Genomic DNA, 26,638 nt, shown 5'->3' with positions numbered 1-26,638 from the left:
CCGTCTCCCACAAGGTTTTGAAGCTTTCAAATCCGGTTTAAAGTTCCGGTTCAAAAAGAATTAATCTCTCGCAATTTCGAGTTCTCAGAAAAATTAAAGATTGCCAAATAGAAATGGCTACCATGATGCGCGGTTCAAATATGGGTATCCTGCCTTACGGCTTATCTTATTATGGTCACTTGGGGGCTTCCTGCTCATCAAGCATAGCTGTTGGTACCCTCTTGATCGGCGCAATGCCAAAACTTATATGGTCACTTGGGGGCTTCCTGTTCAAACATAGGTCGTATTCGAACCAAAGAGAACATAGTTGTCCGTACCCTCTTGATCGGCACAATGCCAAGCTCACCAGGGGGCTTCTTGATCGTATTCGAATCATAGCTTAACCTCTTTTGGGTCCGACTTTGATTGTATTCGAATCAGAGTCGTTAAAAAAATCTCAAGGTCATTAGGGGGCTTCATGTTCAAACATAGGTCGTATTCGAACCAAAGAGAACATAGTTGTCGGTACCCTCTTGATCGGCGCAATGCCAAAGCCACTGGGGGCTACATGATCGTATTCAAATCCTAGCTTAACCCCTTTGGAATGGTTTACTGATCGTATTCGAATCAGAAGTCTCAATTTTTTCTTTATATCTGGTTGAAGTTTTTTGAAAACAATTTCTGGGTTTATCTTGAGACTTTTTGCTCATATCTGAGGCATACATATGTGGTTTCTATTTAACCCGGCTTGACTTTGACGATAACTCGCCGGCATATGACAATCATCAAACATTTGGCGGTCTTGGCTTCTAAAGATTGGGTTATCACCCTTACTGCACAGGTATCATAAACTCGCAGTATGATTCAATATCACAGGTATGATATTGTTTATACATGATTATGTTTAAACTGGCCCTGACTATGGACTTTAAGTCGCCGGTCTATTTTGGATTACGCCATTCGAGTTATACGCTTATCAATCATTGGATTATTGCCCTTATTGGATACGGCGATGTAAGCCGGCAGTATGAGCCAATTTCTACAGGTATGTTTTCTTGATTATATAAAATATGCGAGATTGGATAACCCGCCCTGGCTTTTGACGTTAAGTCGCAAGTATGTTTTAGGCTTGAATGGCCTTAATCCTAGTCTTTTCCATAATTGCATAAAGACTATGTTATGTTTGGGTTGTTACCCGCCCTGGCTTTGATGTTAAGTCACCAGGGCATATGTTGTTTAAACTCCGTGCAGAATTTGCAGAAATATGACTTATATAAATGATTAAGTTCAAGCTCATTATCAAAATTGGTGTTTCAAAATAATTATCCGTTCTGGATTTTCTCAAAGGCTATAAGCCGCCGGGATATAAAAATTATGGCTTACAATGGAGGCGTATTAAATCTCCATCGGTCAAGAGCCGCCAGGTATTTAAACTCCGGATTTACTTGTCAACAGATAAGGTATTCAAAGTCACTTTGGCGCAATGGCTATTATTTTATCAATGGATATGGTTTATTCTACAATGGAAGGAATAGTCCCGAGTCGCTGCAGACTTACGACCCGGCACTTGGGGGCTACATTATTCAAATGGAGATTACATCGAATATGCAAGTCCCATGTCACTGCCAGCATGCACCATGTCACTTGGGGGCTAATGCAAAGTCATTCTTTGCCCAACTCATTGAAGACCCGACTCATCACATTCTAAATGAGCCGGCCCTTGGGGGCTACCAATTGCTCCTATCGAAAATTCAAGGTACACAAGCCTTAATCCATTATATTGAAAGATCCACTAGTAAGTTGGTAGAGTACAAAGCTCTTAACCTTGTGGACGTGGGTTCAAGCCCCATGGTGGAGTTTACATCGTATGATGTTATTATCAATGAATCATATACAAAGTCCCAGCTCAGTAATATCTTACTGACCCGGCCCATGGGGGCTACACTGGTTGAAGTTTTTATGAGCATAAGGCAATTACAAGTCCCGGGTTGCTACAAGCATGACAACCCAGCACTTGGGGGCTACATATATGGAATATTCAGTTTATGACTAATGATTGAGTTGAATAAGCCGGATTTCTTCAAGGTTGCAACACTTATATTGAAGCAAGTCTTAAGTTATCACTATGTTCTCCTCTTAAGACTTGGGGGCCATAGGTATTATGCATATAAAGAAGGAACATCTTCAAATTCTCAGTTTTGAGCAAATCAGGAAGATCAATTGCATGACCTGGTGTCAACAACAATTATGAGTCAGCATCATCAGTCTTTTATAACCCGAAGATTTTGGAAATTATAACTCGGCAAGATCTGTATCTCTAAACCGGTTGAAAATTAGATGAGTATTTCAAGACCTATATTTTTTAAGCCGACGCTTTCGAAGCCGACTCAAGTGGATTATTTCTTACAATATTTCTCTACAAGAGACCAATGTCAGCAAATTGATTCTGAAGCTGGCCTGTTTGGCCCAGATTTTTCAAAAGAAGTATCTAGATTTTTTGCATTGAAAAAGTTGAAACATATCTGCTAAGGAGATTTGCTATGAGTTCATGGGCATGTATCAAGAAGGAAATGACAAGGACTTAAAGATGACCAGGTGCCGGCTTACAAGAATTTTTAACTCGGAGCACAACCTGTCAAAGTTGTTCTGGTGTTTATTTTGCCGGATCAGTTTAACATGGATAAATCCAAATTAAACTGGGGGCTAATGTCGGGGATATACCCCGCGGTATGACCTGGCTGGATTTATGACCCGGCCGGACTTGGTGACTCACCAGAGACCCGGCTGGAGCTAGGCGACTCACTGGCGATCCGCCCAGACATGGCGGTTTACATTTAACCCGCCTAGACTTGTGACTCAGTGGAGACCCGGTGGGAGAATCAGACGGACGACAAGGTCCAAGACCCAGTAGGCCGGCTTATACTCTGGTCGGCTGGTTTAAGAGGAAAGCATAAGGAATATTCTCCTACAAAGGAAGCAAGACTAGGACTCCACTTGTAATAGAGTAATCCTAATCCTACTAGGACTGGTCATGTTACCCGCCCCTTCAACATATATAAGGAGGGGCAGGGCTCCCCAAGAGGGACAAGCAAGAAGAAACAATCTCTAGGGCTAGACACAAAGAGCCGGCTTACCGGCAACTCCTTGATGACCATAATGAGACCTAGCCACAAACAGCATGTAGGGTTGTTACCGAATGATGTTTCCGGGGCCCGAAGCTGTCTAAACCCTTTTCTTGTGTTGCGTCTCTCGATTCCGCTCAACCCCTCTCAAGCTACTACATAGATGCGTTGGCCTCACGACTAAGTCCTCACACTAGGACATTTGCCGTGACAATTACACGACAATAAGGAAGTTGGAATACAGTAGGTTTAACACCAAAATAAATAAAGAATGAGTTCATTACAGTACCTTATGTTGTGGTTTTGTTTTCTTTCACTAACGGAGCTTATAAGATTTCCTGTTGAGTTTTGTGTTGTGAAGTTTTCAAGTTTTGGGTAAAGCTTTTATGGACTATGGAATAAAGAGTGGCAAGAGCCTAAGCTTGGGGATGCCCAGGGCACCACAAGATATTCAAGAATATCCAAAAGCCTAAGCTTGGGGATGCCCTGGGAAGGCATCCCCTGTTTCGTCTTCGTTCATTGGTAACTTTTACTTGGAGCTATATTTTTATTCTATATTTTTATTCGCCACATGATATGTGTTTTGCTTGGAGCGTCGTGTATTATATTGGTCTTTGCTTGTTAGTTTACCACAATCATCCTTGCTGTAACACACCTTTTGGGAGAAGCCTATTTGATTAGAATTTGCTAGAATACTCTATGTGCTTCACTTATATCTTTTGAGCTTGATAGTTTTTGCTCTAGTGCTTCACTTATATCTTTTAGAGCATGGTGGTGGGTTAATTTTGAAGGAATTGCTAGTCTTTCATGCTTCACTTATATTATTTTGAGAGTCTCTTAGAACAACATGGTATTTGCTATGGTTATAATTTGGTCCTAGAATGATGAGCATCCAAGTTGGGTGTAATAAAAACTATCATAGAAAGTGAATTGGATGCTATGATCAATTTGATGCTTGATAATTGTTTTGAGATATGGAGGTAGTGATATTAAAGTCATGCTAGTTGGGTGATTATGACTTTAAAGAATGCTTGTGTTGAAGTTTGTGATTCCCGTAGCATGCACGTATGGTGAACCGCTTTGTGATGAAGTTGGAGCACAATTTTATTTATTGAATGTCTTCCTTATGAGTGGCAGTCGGGGACGAGCGATGGTCTTTTCCTACCAATCTATCCCCCTAGGAGCATGCGCGTAGTGCTTTGATTTTTGATGACCTCTAAATTTTTACAACAAGTATATGAGTTCTTTTGACTAATGTTGAGTCCATGGATTATACGCACCCTTTCACCCTTCCATTATTGCTAGCCTCTCTTGTACCGTGCAACTTTCGCCGGTACCATACACCCACCATATACCTTCCTCAAAACAGCCACCATACCTACCTATTGTGGCATTTCCATAGCCATTCCGAGATATTGCCATGCAACTTTCCACCGTTCCGTTTATTATGGCACGTTTCATCATTGTCATATTGCTCTTTGCATGATCATGTAGTTGACATCGTATTTGTGGCAAAGCCACCATCATAATCTTCATACATGTCGCTCTTGATTCATTGCATATCCCGGTATACCGCCGGAGGCATTCACATAGAGTCATATCTTGTTCTAGTTTTGAGTTGTAAATCCATAAAAGTGTGATGATCTCCATTATTAGAGCATTGTCCTAGTGAGGAAAGGATGATGAAGACTATGATTCCCCCACAAGTCGGGATGAGACTTCGGACTTTACAAAAAAAAGGAAAAAAAAAGAGAAAGGCCAAAAAAAAGAGAAGGCCAAAGAAAAAAAAGAAAAAAAGGGAGAGAAGAAGAAAAAAGGAATGAGAGAAAAAGAGAGAAGGGACAATGCTACTATCTCTTTTTCCACACTTGTGCTTCAAAATAGCACCATGATCTTTATGATAGAGAGTCTCATATGTTGTCACTTTCATATACTAGTGGGAATTTTTCATTATAGAACTTGGCTTGTATATTCCAATGATGGGCTTCCTCAAAATGCCCTAGGTCTTCATGAGCAAGCAAGTTGGATGCACACTGTTGGAAATATGCCCTAGAGGTAATAATAAAATGATTATTATTATATTTCCTTGTTCATGATAATTGTCTATTATTCATGCTATAATTGTGTTATCCGGAATCGTAATACATGTGTGAATACATAGACCATAACATGTCCCTAGTGAGCCTCTAGTTGACTAGCTCGTTGATCAATAGATAGTCATGGTTTCCTGACTATGGGCATTGGATGTCATTGATAACGGGATCACATCATTAGGAGAATGATGTGATGGACAAGACCCAATCCTAAGCATAGCACAAGATCGTGTAGTTCGTTTACTAGTGTTTTTCTAATGTCCGAACGTCGTAATGGCAAGTCCCCCCCCTAGGCCGCCGCCCTCCCCCCTTGAGATGGGATCTCTAGGGGCCGACGCACCCCTAGGCCCCCTATATAAGGGGGGAGGGAGGGCAGCCGGACCCTAGTCCCTGGCGCCTCCCTCTCCCCACGTACCACCTCTCCCTCTCGCTGAGCTTGGCAAAGCCCTGCCGAGATCACCGCTACTTCCACCACCACGCCGTCGTGCTGCTGGATCTCCATCAACCTCTCCTTCCCCCTTGCTGGATCAAGAAGGAGGAGACGTCTTCCCCAACCGTATGTGTGTTGAACACGGAGGTGCTGTCCGTTCAGCACTAGGATCTTCGGTGATTTGGATCACGACGAGTATGACTCCCTCAACCCCGTTCTCTTGAACGCTTCCGCTCGCAATCTACAAGGGTATATAGATGCACTCCTCTCTCTCGTTGCTAGACGACTCCATAGATTGATCTTGGTGAAGCGTAGAAATTTTTTATTTTCTGCAATGTTCCCCAACAGTGGCATCATGAGCTAGGTCTATGCGTAGTTTCTATGCACGAGTAGAACACAATCTTGTTGTGGGCGTAGATGTTGTCAATTTTCTTGCCACTACTAGTCTTATCTTGTTTCGGCGGCATCGTGGGATGAAGCGGCCCGGACCGACCTTACATGTACGCTTATGTGAGACAGGTTCCACCGACTGACATGCACTAGTTGCATAAGGTGGCTAGCGGGTGTCTGTCTCTCCCACTTTAGTCGGATCGGATTCGATGAAAAGGGTCCTTATGAAGGGTAAATAGAAATTGGCATATCACGTTGTGGCTTTTACGTAGGTAAGAAACGTTCTTGCTAGAACCCTATTGCAGCCACGTAAAAACATGCAACAATAATTAGAGGACGTCTAACTTGTTTTTTGCAGCATATGCCTTGTGATGTGATATGGCCAAAAGGTTGTGATGAATGATATATATGTGATGTATGAGATCATGTTCTTGTAATAGGAATCACGACTTGCATGTCGATGAGTATGACAACCGGCAGGAGCCATAGGAGTTGTCTTAATTATTGTATGACCTGCGTGTCAATGAATAAACGCCATGTAATTACTTTACTTTATTGCTAAACCGTTAGCCATAGTAGTAGAAGTAATAGTTGGCGAACAATTTCATGGAGACACGATGATGGAGATCATGATGGTGGAGATCATGGTGTCATGCCGGTGACGAAGATGATCATGTCGCCCCAAAGATGGAGATCAAAGGAGCAATATGATATGGGCCATATCATGTCACTATTTGATTGCATATGATGCTTATCATGTTTTTGCATCTTATTTGCTTAGAACAACGGTAGTAAATAAGATGATCCCTCATAATAATTTCAAGAAAGTGTTCCCCCTAACTGTGCGCCGTTGCGAAAGTTCGTTGTTTCGAAGCACCACATGATGATCGGGTGTGATAGATTCCAACGTCCACATACAATGGGTGTAAGACAGATTTACACATGCAAAACACTTGGGTTGACTTGACGAGCCTAGCATGTACAGACATTGCCTCGGAACACAAGAGACCGAAAGGTCGAACATGAGTCGTATGGAAGATACGATCAACATGGAGATGTTTACCGATGATGACTAGTCTGTCTCACGTGATAATCGGACACGGCCTAGTTGACTTGGATCATGTATCACTTAGATGACTAGAGGGATGTCTAATCTGAGTGGGAGTTCATTAAATAATTTGATTAGATGAACTTAATTATCATGAACTTAGTCTAAAAACCTTTGCAAAATGTCTTGTAGATCAAATGGCCAACGCTCATGTCAACCTCAACTTCAACGCGTTCCTAGAGAAAACCAAGCTGAAAGATGATGGCAGCAACCATACAGACTGGGTCCGGAACCTGAGGATCATCCTCATAGCTGCCAAGAAAGCATATGTCCTAGAAGCACCGCTAGGTGAAGCACCCATTCCAGAGAACCAAGACATTATGAACGCTTGGCAGTCACGTGCTGATGATTACTCCCTCGTTCAGTGCGGCATGCTTTACAGCTTAGAACCGGGGCTCCAAAAGCATTTTGAGCAACATGGAGCATATGAGATGTTCGAAGAGCTGAAAATGGTTTTCCAAGCTCATGCCCGGGTCGAGAGATATGAAGTCTCTGACAAGTTCTATAGTTGTAAGATGGAGGAAAATAGTTCTGTTAGTGAGCACATACTCAAAATGTCTGGGTTGCACAACCGCTTGTCCCAGCTGGACATTAACCTCCTAGACGAGGCGGTCATTGACAGAATCCTTCAGTCGCTCCCACCTAGCTACAAGAGCTTTGTGATGAACTACAATATGCAGGGGATGGTGAAAACTATTCCTGAAGTATTTTCAATGCTGAAATCAGCGGAGGTGGAAATAAAAAAGGAACATCAAGTGTTGATGGTCAATAAAACCACTAGTTTCAAGAAAGGCAAGGGTAAGAAGAACTTCAAGAAGGACGACAAGGGAGTTGCCGCGCCCGGTAAGCCAGTTGCCGGGAAGAGCCAAAGAATGGACCCAAGCCTGAGACTGAGTGCTTTTATTGCAAAGGGAAGGGTCACTGGAAGCAGAACTGCCCCAAATACTTACTGGACAAGAAGGCCGGCAACACTAAAGGTATATGTGATATACATGTAATTGATGTGTACCTTACTAGTAATCGTAGTAGCTCCTGGGTATTTGATACCAGTGCGGTTGCTCATATTTGTAACTCAAAGCAGGAGCTACGGAATAAGCGGAGACTAGCGAAGGACGAGGTGACAATGCGCGTCGGGAATTGTTCCAAGGTCGATGTGATCACTGTCGGCACGCTACCTCTACATTTACCTACGGGATTAGTTTTAAACCTCAATAATTGTTATTTAGTGCCAGCTTTGAGCATGAACATTGTATATGGATCTCGTTTAATACGAGATTGCTACTCATTTAAATCCGAGAATAATGGTTGTTCTATTTATATGAGAGATATGTTTTATGGTCATGCCCCGCTGGTCAATGGTTTATTCTTAATGAATCTCGAACATGATGTTACACATATTCATAGTGTGAATACCAAAAGATGTAAGATTGATAATGATAGTCCCACATATCTGTGGCACTGCCGCCTTGGTCACATTGGCGTCAAACGCATGAAGAAGCTCCATACAAATGGACTTTTGGAGTCTCTTGATTTCGAATCATTTGACACGTGCGAACCATGCCTCATGCGTAAAATGACCAAGACTCTGTTCTCCGGAACAATGGAGCGAGCAACCAACTTATTGGAAATTATACATACTGATGTGTGCGATCCAATGAGCGTTGAGGCTCGCGGTGGCTATCATTATGTTCTCACTCTCACCGATGACTTAAGTAGATATGGGTATGTCTACTTGATGAAACACAAGTCTGAGACCTTTGAAAAGTTCAAGGAATTTCAGAATGAGGTAGAGAGTCAACGTGACCGAAAAATAAAGTTCTTATGATCAGATCATGGAGGAGAATATTTAAGTCACGAATTTGGCACACACTTAAGGAAATGTGGAATTGTTTCACAACTCATGCCGCCTGGAACACCTCAGCGTAACGGTGTGTCCGAACGTCGTAATCGCACTTTATTGGATGTCTCTTACCGATTTACCGCTATCATTTTGGGGATACGCTTTAGAGACAGCTACATTCACTTTAAATAGGGCACCGTTTAAATCCGTTGAGACGACACCGTATGAATTATGGTTTGGGAAGAAACCTAAGCTGTCGTTTCTAAAAGTTTGGGGATGCGATGCTTATGTCAAGAAACTTCAACCTGAAAAGCTCGAACCCAAGTCGGAAAAATGCGTCTTCATAGGATACCCTAAGGAAACCATTGGGTATACCTTCTACCTTAGATCCGAAGGCAAGATCTTTGTTTCCAAGAACGGGTCCTTTCTGGAGAAAGAGTTTCTCTCGAAAGAAGTAAGTGGGAGGAAAGTAGAACTCGATGAAGTACTACCTCTTGAACCGGATAGTAGTGCAGCTCAGGAAGATGTTCCTGTGGTGCCTACACCGACTAGAGAGGAAATTAATGATGATGATCATGGTACTTCGGATCAAGTTGCTACTGAACTTCGTAGGTCCACAAGGACACGTTCCACACTAGAGTGGTATGGCAACCCTGTCCTGCAAATCATGTTGTTAGACAACGGTGAACCTTTGAACTATGAAGAAGCGATGGCAGGCCCAGATTCCAACAAATGGCTTGAAGCCATGCAATCCGATGTAGGATCCATGTATGAAAACAAAGTATGGACTTTGACAGACTTGCCCGATTATCGGCGAGCGATAGAAAATAAATGGATCTTTAAGAAGAAGACGGACGCAGATGGTAATGTTACCATCTATAAAGCTCGACTTGTCGCTAAGGGTTATCGACAAGTTCAAGGGGTTGACTACGATGAGACTTTCTCTCCCGTAGCGAAGCTGAAGTCCGTCCGAATCATGTTAGCAATTGCCATATACTATGATTATGAGATATGGCAAATGGACGTCAAAACAGCATTCCTTAACGGCTATCTTAAGGAAAAACTGTATATGATGCAGCCGGAAGGTTTTGTCGATCCTGAGAATGCTAACAAGGTATGCATGCTCCAGCGATCCATTTATGGGCTGGTGCAAGCATCTCGGAGTTGGAACATTCGCTTTGATGAGATGATCAAAGCGTTTGGGTTTATGCAGACTTATGGAGAAGCCTGCGTTTACAAGAAAGTGGATGGGAGCTCTGTAGCATTTCTCATATTATATGTGGATGACATACTTTTGATGGGAAATGATATAGAGCTTTTGGACAGCATTAAGGCCTACTTGAATAAGTGTTTTTCAATGAAGGACCTTGGAGAAGCTGCTTACATATTAGGCATCAAGATCTATAGGGATAGATCGAGATGCCTCATAGGTCTTTCACAAAGCACATACCTTGATAAGATATTGAAGAAGTTCAACATGGATCAGTCCAAGAAGGGGTTCTTGCCTGTGTTGCAAGGTGTGAAATTGAGCTCAGCTCAATGCCCGACCACGGCAGAAGATATAGAAAAGATGAGTGTCATCCCCTATGCCTCAGCTATAGGGTCTATTATGTATGCCATGATGTGTACCAGACCTGATGTAAACCTTGCCGTAAGTTTGGTAGGAAGGTACCAAAGTAATCCCGGCATGGAACATTGGACAGCGGTCAAGAACATCCTGAAGTACCTGAAAAGGACTAAGGATATGTTTCTCGTATATGGAGGTGACGAAGAGCTTGTCGTAAAGGGTTACGTCGATGCTAGCTTCGACACAGATCTAGATGACTCTAAGTCACAAATTGGATACGTGTATATTTTGAATGGTGGGGCAGTAAGCTGGTGCATTTGCAAGCAAAGTGTCGTGGCGGGATCTACATGTGAAGCGGAGTACATGGCAGCCTCGGAGGCAGCGCATGAAGCAATATGGATGAAGGAGTTCATCACCGACCTAGGAGTCATAACCAATGCGTCGGGGCCGATCACTCTCTTTTGTGACAACACTGGAGCTATTGCCCTTGCCAAGGAGCCCAGGTTTCACAAGAAGACCAGGCACATCAAGCGTCGCTTCAACTCCATTCATGAAAATGTTCAAGATGGAGACATAGATATTTGCAAAGTGCATACGGATCTGAATGTCGCAGATCCGTTGACTAAACCTCTTCCGCGAGCAAAACATGATCAACACCATAACTCTATGGGTGTTCGATTCATCACAATGTAACTAGATTATTGACTCTAGTGCAAGTGGGAGACTGTTGGAAATATGCCCTAGAGGCAATAATAAAATGATTATTATTATATTTCCTTGTTCATGATAATTGTCTATTATTCATGCTATAATTGTGTTATCCGGAAATCGTAATACATGTACGAATACATAGACCATAACATGTCCCTAGTGAGCCTCTAGTTGACTAGCTCGTTGATCAACAGATGGTCATGGTTTCCTGACTATGGACATTGGATGTCATTGATAACGGGATCACATCATTAGGAGAATGATGTGATGGACAAGACCCAATCCTAAGCATAGCACAAGATCATGTAGTTCGTTTGCTAGTGTTTTTCTAATGTCAAGTATCATTTCCTTAGACTACGAGATCGTGTAACTCCCGGATACCGTAGGAGTGCTTTGGGTGTACCAAATGTCACAACATAACTGGGTGACTATAAAGGTATACTACGGGTATCCCCGAAAGTATTTGTTGGGTTGACACGGATCGAGACTGGGATTTGTCACTCTGTATGACGGAGAGGTATCTCTGGGCCCACTCAATAATGCATCATCATAATGAGCTCAATGTGATCAAGTGTTTGGTCACGGGATCATGCATTACGGTACGAGTAAAGTGACTTGTCGGTAATGAGATTGAACGAGGTATTGGGATACCGACGATCGAATCTCGGGCAACTAACGTACCGATTGACAAAGGGAACTGTATACGGGATTACTTGAATCCTCGACATCGTGGTTCATCCGATGAGATCATCGTGGAACATGTGGGAGCCAACATGGGTATCTAGATCCCACTGTTGGTTATTGACCGGAGAGTCATCTCGGTCATGTCTGCGTGTCTCCCGAACCCGTAGGATCTACACACTTAAGGTTTGGTGATGCTAGGGTTGTAGAGATATTAGTATGCGGTAACCCGAAAGTTGTTCGGAGTCCCGGATGAGATCCCGGACGACACGAGGAGTTCCGGAATGGTCCGGAGGTGAAGAATTGTATATAGGAAGTCCAGTTTCGGCCACCGGGAAAGTTTCGGGGGTCACCGGTATTGTACCGGGACCACCGGAAGGGTCCCGGGGGTCCACCGGGTGGGGCCACCTATCCCGGAGGGTCACATGGGCTGAAGTGGGAAGGGAACCAGCCCCAGGTGGCCTGGTGCGCCCCCCTTGGGCCTCTCCTGCGCCTAGGGTAGGAAACCCTAGGGGTGGGGGGCCCACTTGACTTGGGGGGCAAGTCCCCCCCTAGGCCGCCGCCCCCCTTGAGATGGGATCTCTAGGGGCCGACGCACCCCATAGGCCCCCTATATAAAGAGGGGGGAGGGAGGGCAGCCGCACCCTAGTCCCTGGTGCCTCCCTCTCCCCACGTACCACTTCTCCCTCTCGCTGAGCTTGGCGAAGCCCTGCCAAGATCGCCGCTACTTCCACCACCACGCCGTCATGCTGCTGGATCTCCATCAACCTCTCCTTCCCCCTTGCTGGATCAAGAAGGAGGAGACGTCTTCCCCAACTATACGTGTGTTGAACACGGAGGTGCTGTCCGTTCAGCACTAGGATCTTCGGTGATTTGGATCACGACGAGTACGACTCCCTCAACCCAGTTCTCTTGAACGCTTCCGCTCACGATCTACAAGGGTATGTAGATGCACTCTTCTCTCTCGTTGCTAGATGACTCCATAGATTGATCTTGGTGAAGCGTAGAATTTTTTTATTTTCTGCAACGTTCCCCAACACACACCCACTAGTTTTCTTTTGTTGAGATTTCATATATTTATAGCTCTAGTGCATCCGTTGCATGGCAATCCCTACTTACTCACATTGATATCTATTAAGGGGCATCTCCATAGCCCGTTGATACGCCTAGTTGATGTGAGACTATCTCCTTTTTTGTCTTCCCCACAACCACCATTCTATTCCACATATAGTGCTATGTCCATGGCTCACGCTCATGTATTGCGTGAAAGTTGAAAGAGTTTGAGATTATTAAAGTATGAAACAATTGCTTGGCTCGTCATCGGGGTTGTGCATGATTAAATACTTTCTGTGATGAAGATAGAGCAACAGCCAGACTATATGATTTTGTAGGGATAACTTTCTTTGGCCATGTTATTTTGAGAAGACATGATTACTTTGCTTAGTATGCTTGAAGTATTACTATTTCTTATGTCAATATGAACTTTTATTTTGTATTATTTGGATCTGAACGTCCATTCCACATTAAAGAAAATTACATTGAGAATTATGCTAGGTAGCATTCCACATCAAAAATTCTCTTTTTATCATTTACCTACTCGAGGATGAGCAAGAATTAAGCTTGGGGATGCTTGATACGTCTCCAACGTATCTATAATTTTTGATTGTTCCATGCTATTATATTACCTGTTTTGGATGTTTATGGGCTTTATTTTATACATTATTATCATTTTTGGGACTAACCTACTAACCGGCGGCCCAGCCCATATTGCTGTTTTTTTGCCTATTTCAGTATTTCGAAGAAAAGGAATATCAAACGGAGTCCAAACGGAATGAAACCTTCGGGAACGTGATTTTTTAGAACGAACAAGATCCGGAGAGCTTGGAGTGCAAGTCAATAAACAACCGGAGCCTCCACGAGATAGGAGGGCCCCCCTGTAGGGCGCGCCCCCTGTCTTGTGGGACCCTCGGGCGTCCACCGACGTACTTCTTCCTCCTATATATACCTACGGACCCCGAAAACATCCAGGGGCACCACAAAACACAATTTCCACCACCGTAACCTTCTGTATCCGCGAGATCCCATCTTGGAGCCTTCGCCGGCACTCTGCCGGAGGGGGAATCAACCACAGAGGGCCTCTACATCAACATCCTTGCCCCTCGTATGAGTTGTGAGTAGTTTACCTCAGACCTATGGGTCCATAGTTATTAGCTAGATGGCTTCTTCTCTCTTTTTGGATCTCAATACAATGTTCTCCCCCTCACTTGTGGAGATCTATTCGATGTAATCTCTTTTTGCGGTGTGTTTGTCGAGATCCGACGAATTGTGAGTTTATGATCAGATTTATCTATGGATATTAATTGAATCTTCTCTGAATTCTTTTATGTATGATTGAGTTATATTTGCAAGTCTCTTCGAATTATCGGTTTGGTTTGGCCTACTAGATTGATCTTTCTTGCCATGGGAGAAGTGCTTAGCTTTGGGTTCAATCTTGTGGTGTTCTTACCCAGTGATAGAAAGGGTTGCAAGACACGTATTGTATTGTTGCCATCGAGGATAACAAGATTGGGTTTATATCATATTGCATGAGTTTATCCCTCTACATCATGTCATCTTGCTTAATGCGTTGCTCTATTCTTATGAACTTAATACTCTAGATGCATGCTGGATAGTGGTTGATGTGTGGAGTAATAGTAGTAGATGTAGGCAGGAGTCGGTCTACTTGTTATGGACGTGATGCATATATACATGATCATGCCTAGATAACGTCATAATTATTCGCTTTTCTATCAATTGCTCGACAGTAATTTGTTCACCCACCGTAATACTTATGCTCTCGAGAGAAGCCTCTAGTGAAACCTATGGCCCCCGGGTCTATCTCTTATCATATTTGCTTTCAATCTACTTTTATTGGCATCTTTACTTTTTGCATCTATATTATAAAATACCAAAAATATATTTATCTTATCATACTATCTCTATCAGATCTCACTTTCGCAAGTGGCCGTGAAGGCATTGACAACCCCTTTATTGCGTTGGTTGCGAGTTCTCAGTTTGTTTGTGTAGGCGCGTGGGACTTTTAAGGAGCCTCCTACTGGATTGATACCTTGGTTCTCAAAAACTGAGGGAAATACTTACGCTACACTTGCTGCATCACCCTCTCCTCTTCGAGGAAAACCAACGCTAGCTCAAGACGTAGCATTAGCAATCATAGAATACTAAATGATGGTTGAATATGTGGACTTGCCTAAAGGCTCGGATACGTGACCCTTCCTGAAAAGATGATGAATTGTAGTTGCAAAGTTGACTGAGAACATAGTTTGTTGGTTTCCAATAGATTTTATGCTTTATACTTCGATGTTGTGAAGAATTGTCACTTCTTCATGAGAAGTCTATGATAAAAGTTTTATGTTAAAGTTTGTTGTTGTTATAATAAGTTACATGATGCTGCTATGTCTGTATTTCTGTTTTTATCAAAACATCTCTCTCTCTCTCTCTCTCTCTCTCTCTCTCTCTCTCTCTCTCTCTCTCTCTCTCTCTCTCTCTAAGCATGTGGACATGTTTTTCGATTTTGGTTTTTCGCTTGAGGACAAGCGAGGTCTAAGCTTGGGGGAGTTGATACGTCCATTTTGTATCATGTTTACCTACTGTTATTTATGTTGTTTTATTGTATAATAATGCTTTTTGGAGTAATTCTAATGCCTTTTCTCTCATAATATGCAAGGTATACAACAAAAGGGGAGAATTCTGGCAGCTGGAAATCTGGACCTGGAAAAGCTACGTCAGGCTACCTAATCTGACAACTCCAAATGAGTTGAAACTTTACGAGGATTTTTTATGGAATATTTGAGGAATATTGTAGCAAATAAGTACCAGAGGGGGCCCACCAGGTGGGCACAACCCACCTGGGCGCGCCAGGGAGCCCACGCGCATCCTTGTGGGTTGTGCTCGACCTAGAAAAAATAAGGAGAGGACTTTCGGGACGAAGCGCCATCGTCTCGAGGTGGAACTTGGGAAGGAGCACTTTTGCCCTCCAGCGAGCGATTTCGCCGGGGGAACTTCCCTCCCGGAGGGGGAAATCATCGTCATCATCATCACCAACAACTCTCCCATCTTGGGGAGGGCTATCTTCATTAACATATTCAACAACACCATCTCATCTAAAACCCTAGTTCATCTCTTGTGTTCAATCTTTGTACCGGAACTATAGATTGGTGCTTGTGGGTGACTAGTAGTGTTGATTACATCTTGTAGTTGATTACTATATGGTTTATCTGGTGGAAGATTATATGTTCAGATCCATTATGCTATTTAATACCCCTTTGATCTTTAGCATGATTATCATTTGTGAGTAGTTACTTTTGTTCTTGAGGTCACGGGAGAAATCATGTTGCAAGTAATCATGTGAACTTGATATGTGTTTGATATTTTGATGATATTTATGTTGTGATTCCCTTAGTGGTGTCATGTGAACATCGACTACATGACACTTCACCATATTTGGGCCTAAGGGAATGCATTGTGGAGTAGTTTTTAGATGATGGGTTGCGAGAGTGACAGAAGCTTAAACCCTAGTTTATGCACTATTCTGTAAGGTACCGATTGGATCCAAAAGTTCAATGCTATGGTTAGAATGTATTCTTAATACTTTTCTCATAGTTGCGGATGCTTGCGAGGGGTTTAATCATAACTAGGAGTTTTGTTCAAGTAAGAACATCACCTAAGCACCGATCCACCCACATACCAAATTATCAAAGTAGCAAACACGAATTAAGCCAACATGATGAAAGTGACTAGATGAAATTCCTGTGTACCCTCAAGAACACTTTGTTTATCATAAGAGACTGTTTTGGCCTGTCCTTTGCCTCAAAAGGATTGGGCTACCTTGCTGCACTTTTGTTACTACTATCATTACTTGCTCATTACAAATTATCTTGCTATCAAACTACTCTGGTACTTACAATTTTAGCACTTGCAGACATTACCTTGCTGAAAACCACTTGCCATTTCCTTCTGCTCCTCGTTGGGTTCGACACTCTTACTCATCGAAAAGGTTATAATTGACCCCATATACTTGTGGGTCATCAGTGCAGCTCCAAGCAGAGCGTCGTGGCGGGATCTACGTGTGAAGCAGAGTACATAGCTGCTTCGGAAGCAGTGCATGAAGGAGTCTGGATGAAGGAGTTCATATCCGATCTAGGTGTAATACCTAGTGCATCGGGTCCAATGAAAATCTTTTGTGACAACATAGGAGAAATTGCCTTAGCGAAGGAATCCAGGTTTCACAAGAGAACCAAACACATCAAGAGATGCTTCAACTCCATTCATGAAGAGTTCAAGGATGGGGACATAGAAATTTGCAAAGTACATGCGGATCTGAATGTGGCAGACCCATTGCCTAAGCCTCTTCCGCGAGCAAAACATGATCAACACCAAGACTCCATGGGTGTTAGATTCATTACAATGTAATCTAGATTATTGACTCTAGTGCAAGTGGGAGACTGAAGGAAATATGCCCTAGAGGCAATAATAAAGTTGTTATTTTATATTTCCTTATTCATGATAAAGGTTTATTATTCATGCTAGAATTGTATTGATCGGAAACTTAAATACATGTGCGAATACATAAACAAATACTGTGTCCCTAGTAAGCCTCTACTAGACAGGGCTCACTGATCAAAGATGGTTAAGGTTTTCTAACCATAGACATGTGTTGTCATTTGATAACGGGATCACATCATTAGGAGAATGATGTGATGGAGAAGACGCATCCGTTAGCTTAGCATATTGAATGTTCAGTTTATTGTTATTGCTTTCTTCATGTCAAGTACATATTCCTTCGACTAAGAGATTATGCAACTCCCGGATACCGGAGGAATACCTTGTGTGATATCAAACATCACAACGTAACTGGGTGATCATAAAGATGCTCTACAGGTATCTCCAAAGGTGTTTGTTGAGTTGGCATGGATCGAGATTAGGATTTGTCACTCCGAATATCGGAGAGGTATCTCTGGGCCCTCTCGGTAATACACATCATAAGAAGCCTTGCAAGCAAAGTGACTAATGTGTTAGTTACAGGATGATGTATTATGGAATGAGTAAAGAGACTTGCCAGTAATGAGATTGAACTAGGTATGAAGATACCGACGATCGAATCTCGGGCAAGTAACATACCGATGGAAAAAGGGAATTGTGTATGTTGTCATAACGGTTCTACCGATAAAGATCTTCGTAAAATATGTAGGAGCCAATGTGGCCATCCAGGTTCTGCTATTGGTTATTGACCGGAGAGGTTTCTCGGGCATGTCTACATAGTTCTCGAACCCGTAGGGTCCGCACGCTTAACGTTCGTTGACAATATAGTGTTATATGAGTTATATGTTTTGGTGACCGAATGTTGTTCGGAGTCCCGGATGAGATCACGGACATGACGAGGAGTCTCGAAATGGTCGAGAGATAAAAATTGATATATAGGACGATGGTATTCGGACACCGAAAGGGTTTCAGAATGCACCGGGTAGCCATCGGGTCACCGGAAGGGGTTCCGGACACCCCCGGTAGGTGATATGGGCTTAATGGGCCAAGGGAGGGACAGACCAGCCCACAGGGGGCTGGTGCGCCCCTCTCCCTGGCCGGCCAGTCCTAGGGAAGGAAAGGGGGAGGGCTAGCCCCTCCCGTCTTTCCCTCTCATGGGAGAAAGGAAAGGGGGGCACCTCCCTCCCCTGCCTTTCCCCCGCACCTATATAAGGCAGAGGGGGTGCGCGGCTTGGGAGAGACCCCAAGTAGGATTCCTCCTACTTGGGTGCCCCCTTTGGCTGCTCCTCCCTCCCTCCCACCCAGTGTGTGTGGGGGGGGGGAGGGGGCGCCTAGCACACAACAGACAATTGCCTAGCCGTGTGCGGCGCCCCCCTCCACAGTTTACACCCCCGATCATATTTTCGTAGTGCTTAGGCGAAGCCCTGCGGAGATCACTTCACCATCACCGTCATCACGCCGTCGTGCTACCGGAACTCATCCACTACCTCGCCGTCTTGCTGGATCAAGAAGGAGGAGGACGTCATTGAGCTGAATGTGGAGGTGTCATACGTTCGGTGCTCGATCGGTTGGAACGCGAAGAAGTTCGACTACATCAACTGTGTTGTCAAACACTTCCACTTATGGTCTACGAGGGTACCTAGACACACTTTCCCTCTCGTTGTTATGCATCTCCTTGATAGATCTTGTGTGAGCGTAGAATTTTTTTTTGTTTCCCATGCAACGTTTCCCAAGATCCCCACCCCCGATGTAATCAAAACTGACCTATGAACCCTAGAAGCCGCCGGTGCAAAATCGATAGATGACATTGTTTTAATCCCTCCACTCCCGATGTGTTCAATCCCCTCCCTGACTCTCCAATCGCGTGCTCAAATCAAATCTAGCCAGAGTCAAAAGCAGTAAATCTAGAGAGAGGGCAAGAACTTAGCGCCATGGCCGATCCGCTCCGGTGGAGGCCTGTCGTCGCTCCAGTGGTTGCCGACGTCTTGGATCGTGTTGTTGTCACTCCGGTGGTCGCCGCCGCCGGTGTCAGTGGGGGAGAGAGAAGAGAGCGGTGAGGAAGGGAGGTGGGGTAATTTATGACGACGCTTCGGGAAACAACGCGACTTCTCGAGACCGCGTCGACGCATGCAACCGCCCATGCTCACGTGCCTAGGGTTGCACCGCTCGGGCCTGCCTCCATAAAAACGGCAGATTTGAGTGTTCCTCTGGATGCAGGCCCACAGAGGTGCTTTAAAATTTGTGCTATGCAGACCCAATAATGCGGTAACCAAACGGGTAATATTTTTTTCCGCGCGGGCCTGGCTGGGTTATATGCGGGCTACCAAACGCATCCTATAGGAACATGGGAGGATTTGTCCAAGTTGAGGGTGTAAAACTCCTTGCCCGTGCTAGTGTTGAGGAGGCTAAGGCTTGTGCGTGTGCCATTGGGCTGAAGACTACTCTTTGATATGGGTAATGAAAATATCATAGTTGAATCTGATTGTGCTGCTGTTATATCAAACATTATGGCTCCTGTGATCCCTTTAGCAGCATGGAGATAGCATTACATGGTGATTAGGGAGACTATTGTTATCCTGAAGATAGGGAGAGATAGCAACAAGTTTGCTCATGAATTAGCCAAGCAAACCCAGATCAATGGTAAGGGGGGGCAGTCTATCTGGATCAACTACCACTGGATTTGGCACTGCTGGTGCTATCTGATTGTAATGACCAAATGATGTTTTAATATAATTGCAATCTTTCCCTAAAAAAATGCTGGGTGATGAACTCACCACTCACAGGATCCGGACCGAGTGTTTAGTACATACAGTATGCCTCACGAACCGAATCCCGCAAGCAATGAACATCCATCTTATTCTAAGTATAGTCAACAGTTGTACATTTTGTACTATTCTGGCAGCAGCCTCCTATTTACAGATAGGATTCTCACACAATAGCCAATCCCATCGCAAAATAGAATCGTGTATTGGTACAACCTCAATCTCTCAATATACCAAGGATGGTGGGTCTATCATCACTACACCAAGCCTCGTGAGAATAGCAGTGTCAGCACAAAACTTAACCAGACAAGCCAACACCAACAATCATGCTTGCATCGCTGGCGTTTCTGGATGAAAGGCGGTAAAGACCGAAATCTTCCATGTTTTGGGTACTGCCATCAGGTGTTGTCCGGCTGACCTGTTCCGTTTCCGAAATGAAGTAGCTCTCTTTCTCTTAGTTTCTTGCTAAGTTCTTCTTTCGACGGTAGTTTCCAGCCACCCTTCATGGCAGCAGACCACCACGCCTTGAGCTCATCCTAGAAAATACAATAAATTTCTGTCATATACATAGATTGTTCGTTGACTGACAGGACCAAAACCATTGAAACGAGATTACATATCTCTCTTTGCAATCACATGGACAAGGCAACTAAGCATTTCTATTAATCTGTTCACTGCCGTGAACTGACTACAAACTGATTTTATAAAGCTTGACTTGATATTTTTAATGAGGTTATTATGCTGTGCAGTGACGGCCATACAACTTAAACTTCAGTCAGCAAGAGAAATCAAAACATGACACTGTTCTACTTCACAACACTGATAAGATTACTGCCTTTTATACATTACCTCATGGAAGCCATGGTTGGATACAAAGCGAGAATCTACTTGGCAAGTTGAATTCCGGATCGTTACAGAGAGGCGATTTCTATCCAATGCTCCTGTAAGAAGTTCATATTACATTGTTACTTCACGCCCTTTTTTAGGTTCATTAAAGAACTTGAAGAAAAAAAGAATCAATCTACAACCTGAGCATTTTATGTAGCCAATCACCAAGTTAGACATTATTTTTCGAATATCAGGGAGGAGAAACAAAGTAGACATAATTATTTAGTCATTTACCATTTATCCGAGCGACATGGTATCCTGTGCCACCCAATGCTTCCTCCCATTTACCTAATCGTAGACGCAAGAAAAAGCCATCCAAGGTAGTGTGCATTATTGGTGACGTCAACCATCTGTCAAGGATCACCAATGTAAATAAGGAAACAAACATCAACTCTTCAGATCCCAGTATCTTCCTCAATTTAAGCACAACTTCACAATCAACAATACTGAGAGATATCCTTCTGTACATCAATATGATGAACAGGCACTCTAGAACCCACTGATAGAGTATACGAACTAGTATCAAATTAGAGTCAACATAGTAAACTTTAAGCAGAAAAATGAATAATATTAAGAGATGTATCGTAATAGTACTTTAGCATATACAAAGTAGGCACAGTTTGTCGTACAGGACATATATAGCATAGGATGTTTGTACAAGGAAGCATTTAATATGTGCTCCTGGCCTAAAATGAGTTCTCCCAGTAATTTCTATGGTAAAGTCAAATCTATGAACTTCCATGTTCCAGAAATAAAAAACGAGCACCAAACCCACATAAAGCTATGAGCTATATAATTTGTCCAATGGAATCTCCATTAACATGTGCCCTTTTTTTCATACCCGCAAAAAAAACCATGTGCCCTTTTCTTATGTACAGAAAACACTATGGCATCCCTGAATGCAATCATGCACCATAGATAGAAGGCAGAAAGAGAAAATGTTGAAAGGAATGCAAAGGTGATCGCGAAAATCCAGTAGGGTACCTTATGATGTCTGATCGAGACAAACGAAGCCTCTGCAAGGCTCCAAAAACAACACTTGATTGATCAATGTCACTTGTAATAATATTATAAGGTACAATTTGCTTGTTATGTGGCAGACTCTCCATGGAATTTGAACCCACTTCCTTTATTTGTACTCCTCTTCTATCAACATATTCAGCAGATGTGTTTGCTTCTAAATTATCATGAGGAGCTACAGCCTTTCCAGTCATGCTCCCTCCACATTGCTGATGTTCACCTCTTGCCAACATGTTTCCTCTTAATTCCTCATCACTGAGAGGATATAATTGTTCCTTTCCTTTGTCACCAGACCACAAAACTAGCCTTCCACCACCACTCGAAGATTTTTGAGTTCCTTGTCCTGTCTCTAGTCCATCATGGCTGCTGTAATTAATAAAAAAAGGACTCTTTCTGTGATTATGGTCTTTAGATATTCCACTGGAGATAGCCAACCTAATTGCAGAGGTCTTCGCATGTCGAAGCGCATCCAATCTCTTTGCAAGAATGGAAGCCATTGTTTCAGACTGCTTATGTTCCTCTGGAGGAATCACCGGGCATTTGCTACTTGTTGTCTCATTGTCACTTCCTGTGCTAGTGAAGTATTGTGAACTGTTGAATTCCTTCTCCACATTAACATTCTGTTGAGATGAAGGATACAGCTTATCACCTGCACCCTTTGGATTGACAGCACAAAAATCACTATTTACATTGCACGGAGTTGCATCCATCAATTTCATTGATGTTTTTGGTAAAAGCCGACTTACCCACAAGCTTTCTGTGATTCCACCTTTATTTCCCATTGCAGCATTCAAAGGGCTCGCATGGCACTCATTTTGTTTTTCTTCAAGAGTTTTAGAACATGACTTACTGGAGTTAGGCATCTTCAAGTTTCTTCCGGCTCTCAAAGGGAAAACTCCACTTTGATCTCTAAAATTCCATTTACCACCAGGTGACTCCATTTGAAGGCTGTCAGCAGCTAAGGTCCCAACAGCCACATCAAGAGTTTCTCTGCCTGTGCTAATTTCCTTGTCAAGCATAGAATTGCTACCATTCAAAGCCAGCGATAGCCTGTCGGCTTCACGCTCGGTGCAATTGATTTCTGATTGATGAGGGGTATCTCTTGAAGTTATCATAACATTGTGACTATAAAGAGATTGAAAAAGAGAATTGAAGCCAACAGACTGCAGACGATTGCTACTGTTATTTTCTAGTGGCAGAGAATGTCCTGCAAGTTCATGTCCAGTAGTCTCTGACAACTTCTGATTGGTAGTTTTATCAAACACGGTTGATCCATTAGTCAGAGAAGACATCCAGTTAAAGAAAGAGCTGCCATTTCTGTTCAACAATCCTGAGCAATAACTTTCATTGTATTCCCTCCTATATCTTTTATTCCGAGAAGACATCTCCGCTGTTGAGTATTGAGCATACTCTCGCTTTGGAGCTTTCATCCTAGGACAACTCTCCATACTCTCATTGCTATCATCACCCTCTTTTGTGTTGCTAACATAATTGCTCTGGTCGTGCATTACCTTTTCTTTGCCCTTCTCAAGCTTTGCAGGATTAACATCTGGTGTTGACTCATATCTTGCAACAGAATTAACACCGGATGCCGAATCACATTTTGAAACAGGATTAACACCAGATGCTGACTGACATTTGACAAGAATAGGCCCATCCTTATGGTGCTCCTGCATAACCTGGTCTTGGTGATCACCATTACAGTTTTCCTGCATAACCTGATCTTCCTGATTACCATTACAGTTGTCCTGCATAACCAGATCTTGGTGCTTATCACTTTGGTTATCTAGAAAACCTGCCAACTTGCCTGGGACCTTTTTTGTATTACTGAAACTCCCAAAGGATGAAGGTGACTGTGCATTCACTGCATTGTTTGGCAAGACATAGTCCCTCTGACTAATTGCTTTTACTAATCGAGCTCGCCAGGTATTATCTGCCCAAGATCTCTCATTATGGACAGCGGTTGCACAGTAGACCTGTTTTTCCGAAATACTTTGCAGGCTGCCTTTTTTTGAAGCCAGACCTGTAAAATGTCGTGCTAAAATTTTAACTTTAAGAACAAAAGATATAAGTGTGCTTTAAATTAATTGTACTAAAAATGATATATTACTGTGCAAACCATCGTTGGAGCATCTTGTGGGGCAAATATCCGCTTCCTCTTTATTCAACTTATCTGCACAGCAGCTGTCAGACAATTCTTCCCCCTCACTCATCTCACTGATCCCTCCAGAGCATTCTACAAGAATTTAATCATTAAATAAGGTAAGATAATCACCCGTCCTGAGAACAGGATGATAAATATGGAAAATTCTTTGGGTTTGTTTTTCATTTGGATTATGACAATTCATAAGTGCCGACTACCCGGCTATTAGAGACATGGTAGACGAAATAAAGTGCGAAAAGCTAAGAACATATGATTAGTAACAAATCTCGCTAACAATTAGGGAATAATTATGTTTGAGAGATTTGAATAAATAAATAAATTCTGCCGGTTATGTTTGTACAGTTTGGACTCTTCTGGCAAGCTAAGCAGTTAACTGGACCAGCAATTGTTGCTAAATGCAGATCTCTAAGCCAAAGCCAAGCGTCAACGTGTCTAAACCACTCGAACTCACCAAATTAGATTGGTGTATTTTAAACTTACTTGAATCTTGTTCCTGTGATCTTATAGAAGTAGATTGTTGCGCATCAAGGTTTCGTGTTCTATTTGGACTAGCCGCAGATACTCTCACTGAATTGTCACTTCGAGTTCGAGGTTGCGACGGCATTTCTCCTGCATCCCTTAGGGTGGCATCTACGTTATCACCACTCTTGCCGCCGCCACCGCCGCTCTGCTGAGGCGAAGATATCACTATGTTCAAAGTATCCGCATTCCAGCGAAGAGAGGCTTTTCTTGTGCTTAGGCTGGACGCTGCGATTTTAATGCTGAGACCATCATCCAGAGACCACACCAGCTCAGACAGAGGGCTCATGCCGGATATTTCGATTGCATTTACACCTGCACCTGAATGTCCACCAGATGCCTTTCAGCAGACTATAAGGTAAGAGGATGTTTGAAAGAAGTAGAACAACTCTACATGCAGAAAAAAAAAACATGCTATAGCTCATGAACTAGAAACAAACTTACAGCTGCAAAAGAATCTATCTTCCTGTTGTTCTCTTTTTTTTCCAAAATAATAAATAGATTTCGTCCTAAATAATTGAAAATAGTTTTTTTTTGCAAATATTCCCTCCCTTATTTGCCTGTTCACCTTGGGTATTGGCTAGGAAGCCAGATGAATTGATCTTATTACCCAATTTAGATGAAAAAGTACAAACCAACACCGACTTGTGTGATGCTAGTAATGTCGTTCTTATTAGAAAATCAAAAGGCTTAACGCCGGAAGCAGAATAAAAATATAAACAACATAAAGGACAGCATCGGCCGGGAAAAGCGAGCATAAATAAACAAAACAAGTAAGTACAGGAGAGTGATCGCTGATGCAACAGCCGACCTCTGGGAGCGGCGAGGCAGTACCATCTCGTGTCACAGCATTGCTCCCCACGGCCACGGTCGGTCCTCGGAAAAGAGCGCGCCACCACCACGCAGGAGTAGGAGGGAGTGGAAGGGGAAGAGGGATTTATCGGCGGGCGGCGGCGAATGGAGGCCAGGGCACCTACCTATCCCGTCAGCGGCGCCGGCGGCTATGGCCTGGCTCTCTGGTTGGGCTGCGGGCGGAGAATTTGGGAGCGGTCTAGGAGGGCAGCATCGCCATCGCCGCGGTGGGGAGTGCGGGTGGAGATGCTTTGTTTGTGCTGTCCGCGCCGCATGCGGCGGTGGAGCGCCGGAACGCGAGGCGGAGGCCGCGCCACGTAGAGGGCGCCTGCGACACACGACTGCCGGGGCTTCGTCCATCGGTCCCCCCCACCCGCGTTACTGCTACGGGTTTATTATTACGGGAAAGAAATCGCGGGGACGAAGACGATGGTGGCGATCCGACGGCTGTACGTCGTCCAGCCGGCGGATGTGGCGTGTGCCGGGGTCGGAGCTGTCCGTGTCGTGGTAGGGCAGCATCGCCTGTAGGTGACGGGGATGGAGATAAGCGGGAGATAACACGGGGTTGTTGAATGAACTGCGGAGTACTCCTACTTATTATGGACTCGCGAGGATAAGGGGAATCTCAATGAGTGTAAAAAGAGGGTGGGATCGGAATCGCCGTGCGCGTGGAAAGAGAGTGGGATCTCAGAATCTTCCCCACCCAGAATTCCCGGTCCGTGTGTCCAGAGCTGCTTTGTTATGATGATGATTCGTTGGAACGAAGGATCGATGCTGGTATGTTTGTGCGTGTCCTTTTTATTCGGAAAATTATAAAGCCTTATAAGAATGTACAGTAGGAAAAAAACATACACCCCCGTTTCAAAATAAATGTCATGTCCGCTACACTTATTTTGAAATGTAGTAGTAGAAAACTGCAATGTCATGTACACAAGGACTATGTAGTACTTTGGTTTATTTAATTGCACAGAAAA

The 26,638-nt window shown here is 43.5% G+C and overlaps 1 protein-coding gene across 8 annotated transcripts; it reads right to left on the bottom strand.

Annotated features, from left to right (window-relative positions):
- Positions 1–20,214: 20,214 nt before the first annotated feature.
- LOC119277166 lies at positions 20,215–25,949 on the bottom strand. Of its 8 annotated transcripts, XM_037558407.1 has the most exons (8): positions 25,647–25,943; positions 24,774–25,152; positions 24,240–24,365; positions 22,876–24,152; positions 22,094–22,785; positions 21,344–21,459; positions 21,071–21,162; positions 20,215–20,757 (listed from the first exon to the last, which is right to left on the bottom strand). In XM_037558407.1, the coding sequence occupies exons 1-8, from the start codon at positions 25,647–25,649 to the stop codon at positions 20,620–20,622; spliced, it is 2,823 nt and encodes a 940-aa protein (XP_037414304.1). In that variant the 5' UTR covers positions 25,650–25,943; the 3' UTR covers positions 20,215–20,619. The 8 variants fall into 8 exon arrangements, with proteins under 8 accessions (XP_037414304.1, XP_037414300.1, XP_037414299.1 ...); XM_037558403.1 differs by having other exon boundaries at positions 22,094–24,152; positions 24,249–24,365; XM_037558402.1 differs by having other exon boundaries at positions 22,094–24,152; positions 25,647–25,941.
- Between the last annotated feature and the right edge of the window lie 689 nt (positions 25,950–26,638).

The sequence above is a fragment of the Triticum dicoccoides genome, chromosome 3B (assembly GCF_002162155.2).
Source record: "Triticum dicoccoides isolate Atlit2015 ecotype Zavitan chromosome 3B, WEW_v2.0, whole genome shotgun sequence".
NCBI classification, from domain to species: Eukaryota; Viridiplantae; Streptophyta; class Magnoliopsida; order Poales; family Poaceae; genus Triticum; species Triticum dicoccoides.
Note: the sequence above shows the minus strand (reverse complement) of the source record. Positions and strands in the feature narration are given on the sequence as shown.

Bases quoted from the DNA above. Each gene is read 5' to 3' on its own strand.
- LOC119277166 (XM_037558402.1), bottom strand. The intron at 24,153-24,239 runs GTAATATATCAT...GACATTTTACAG, and splicing joins CTCCAACGATGGTTTGCACA to GTCTGGCTTCAAAAAAAGGC. The intron at 20,758-21,070 runs GTAATGTATAAA...TGTATTTTCTAG, and splicing joins CCAACCATGGCTTCCATGAG to GATGAGCTCAAGGCGTGGTG.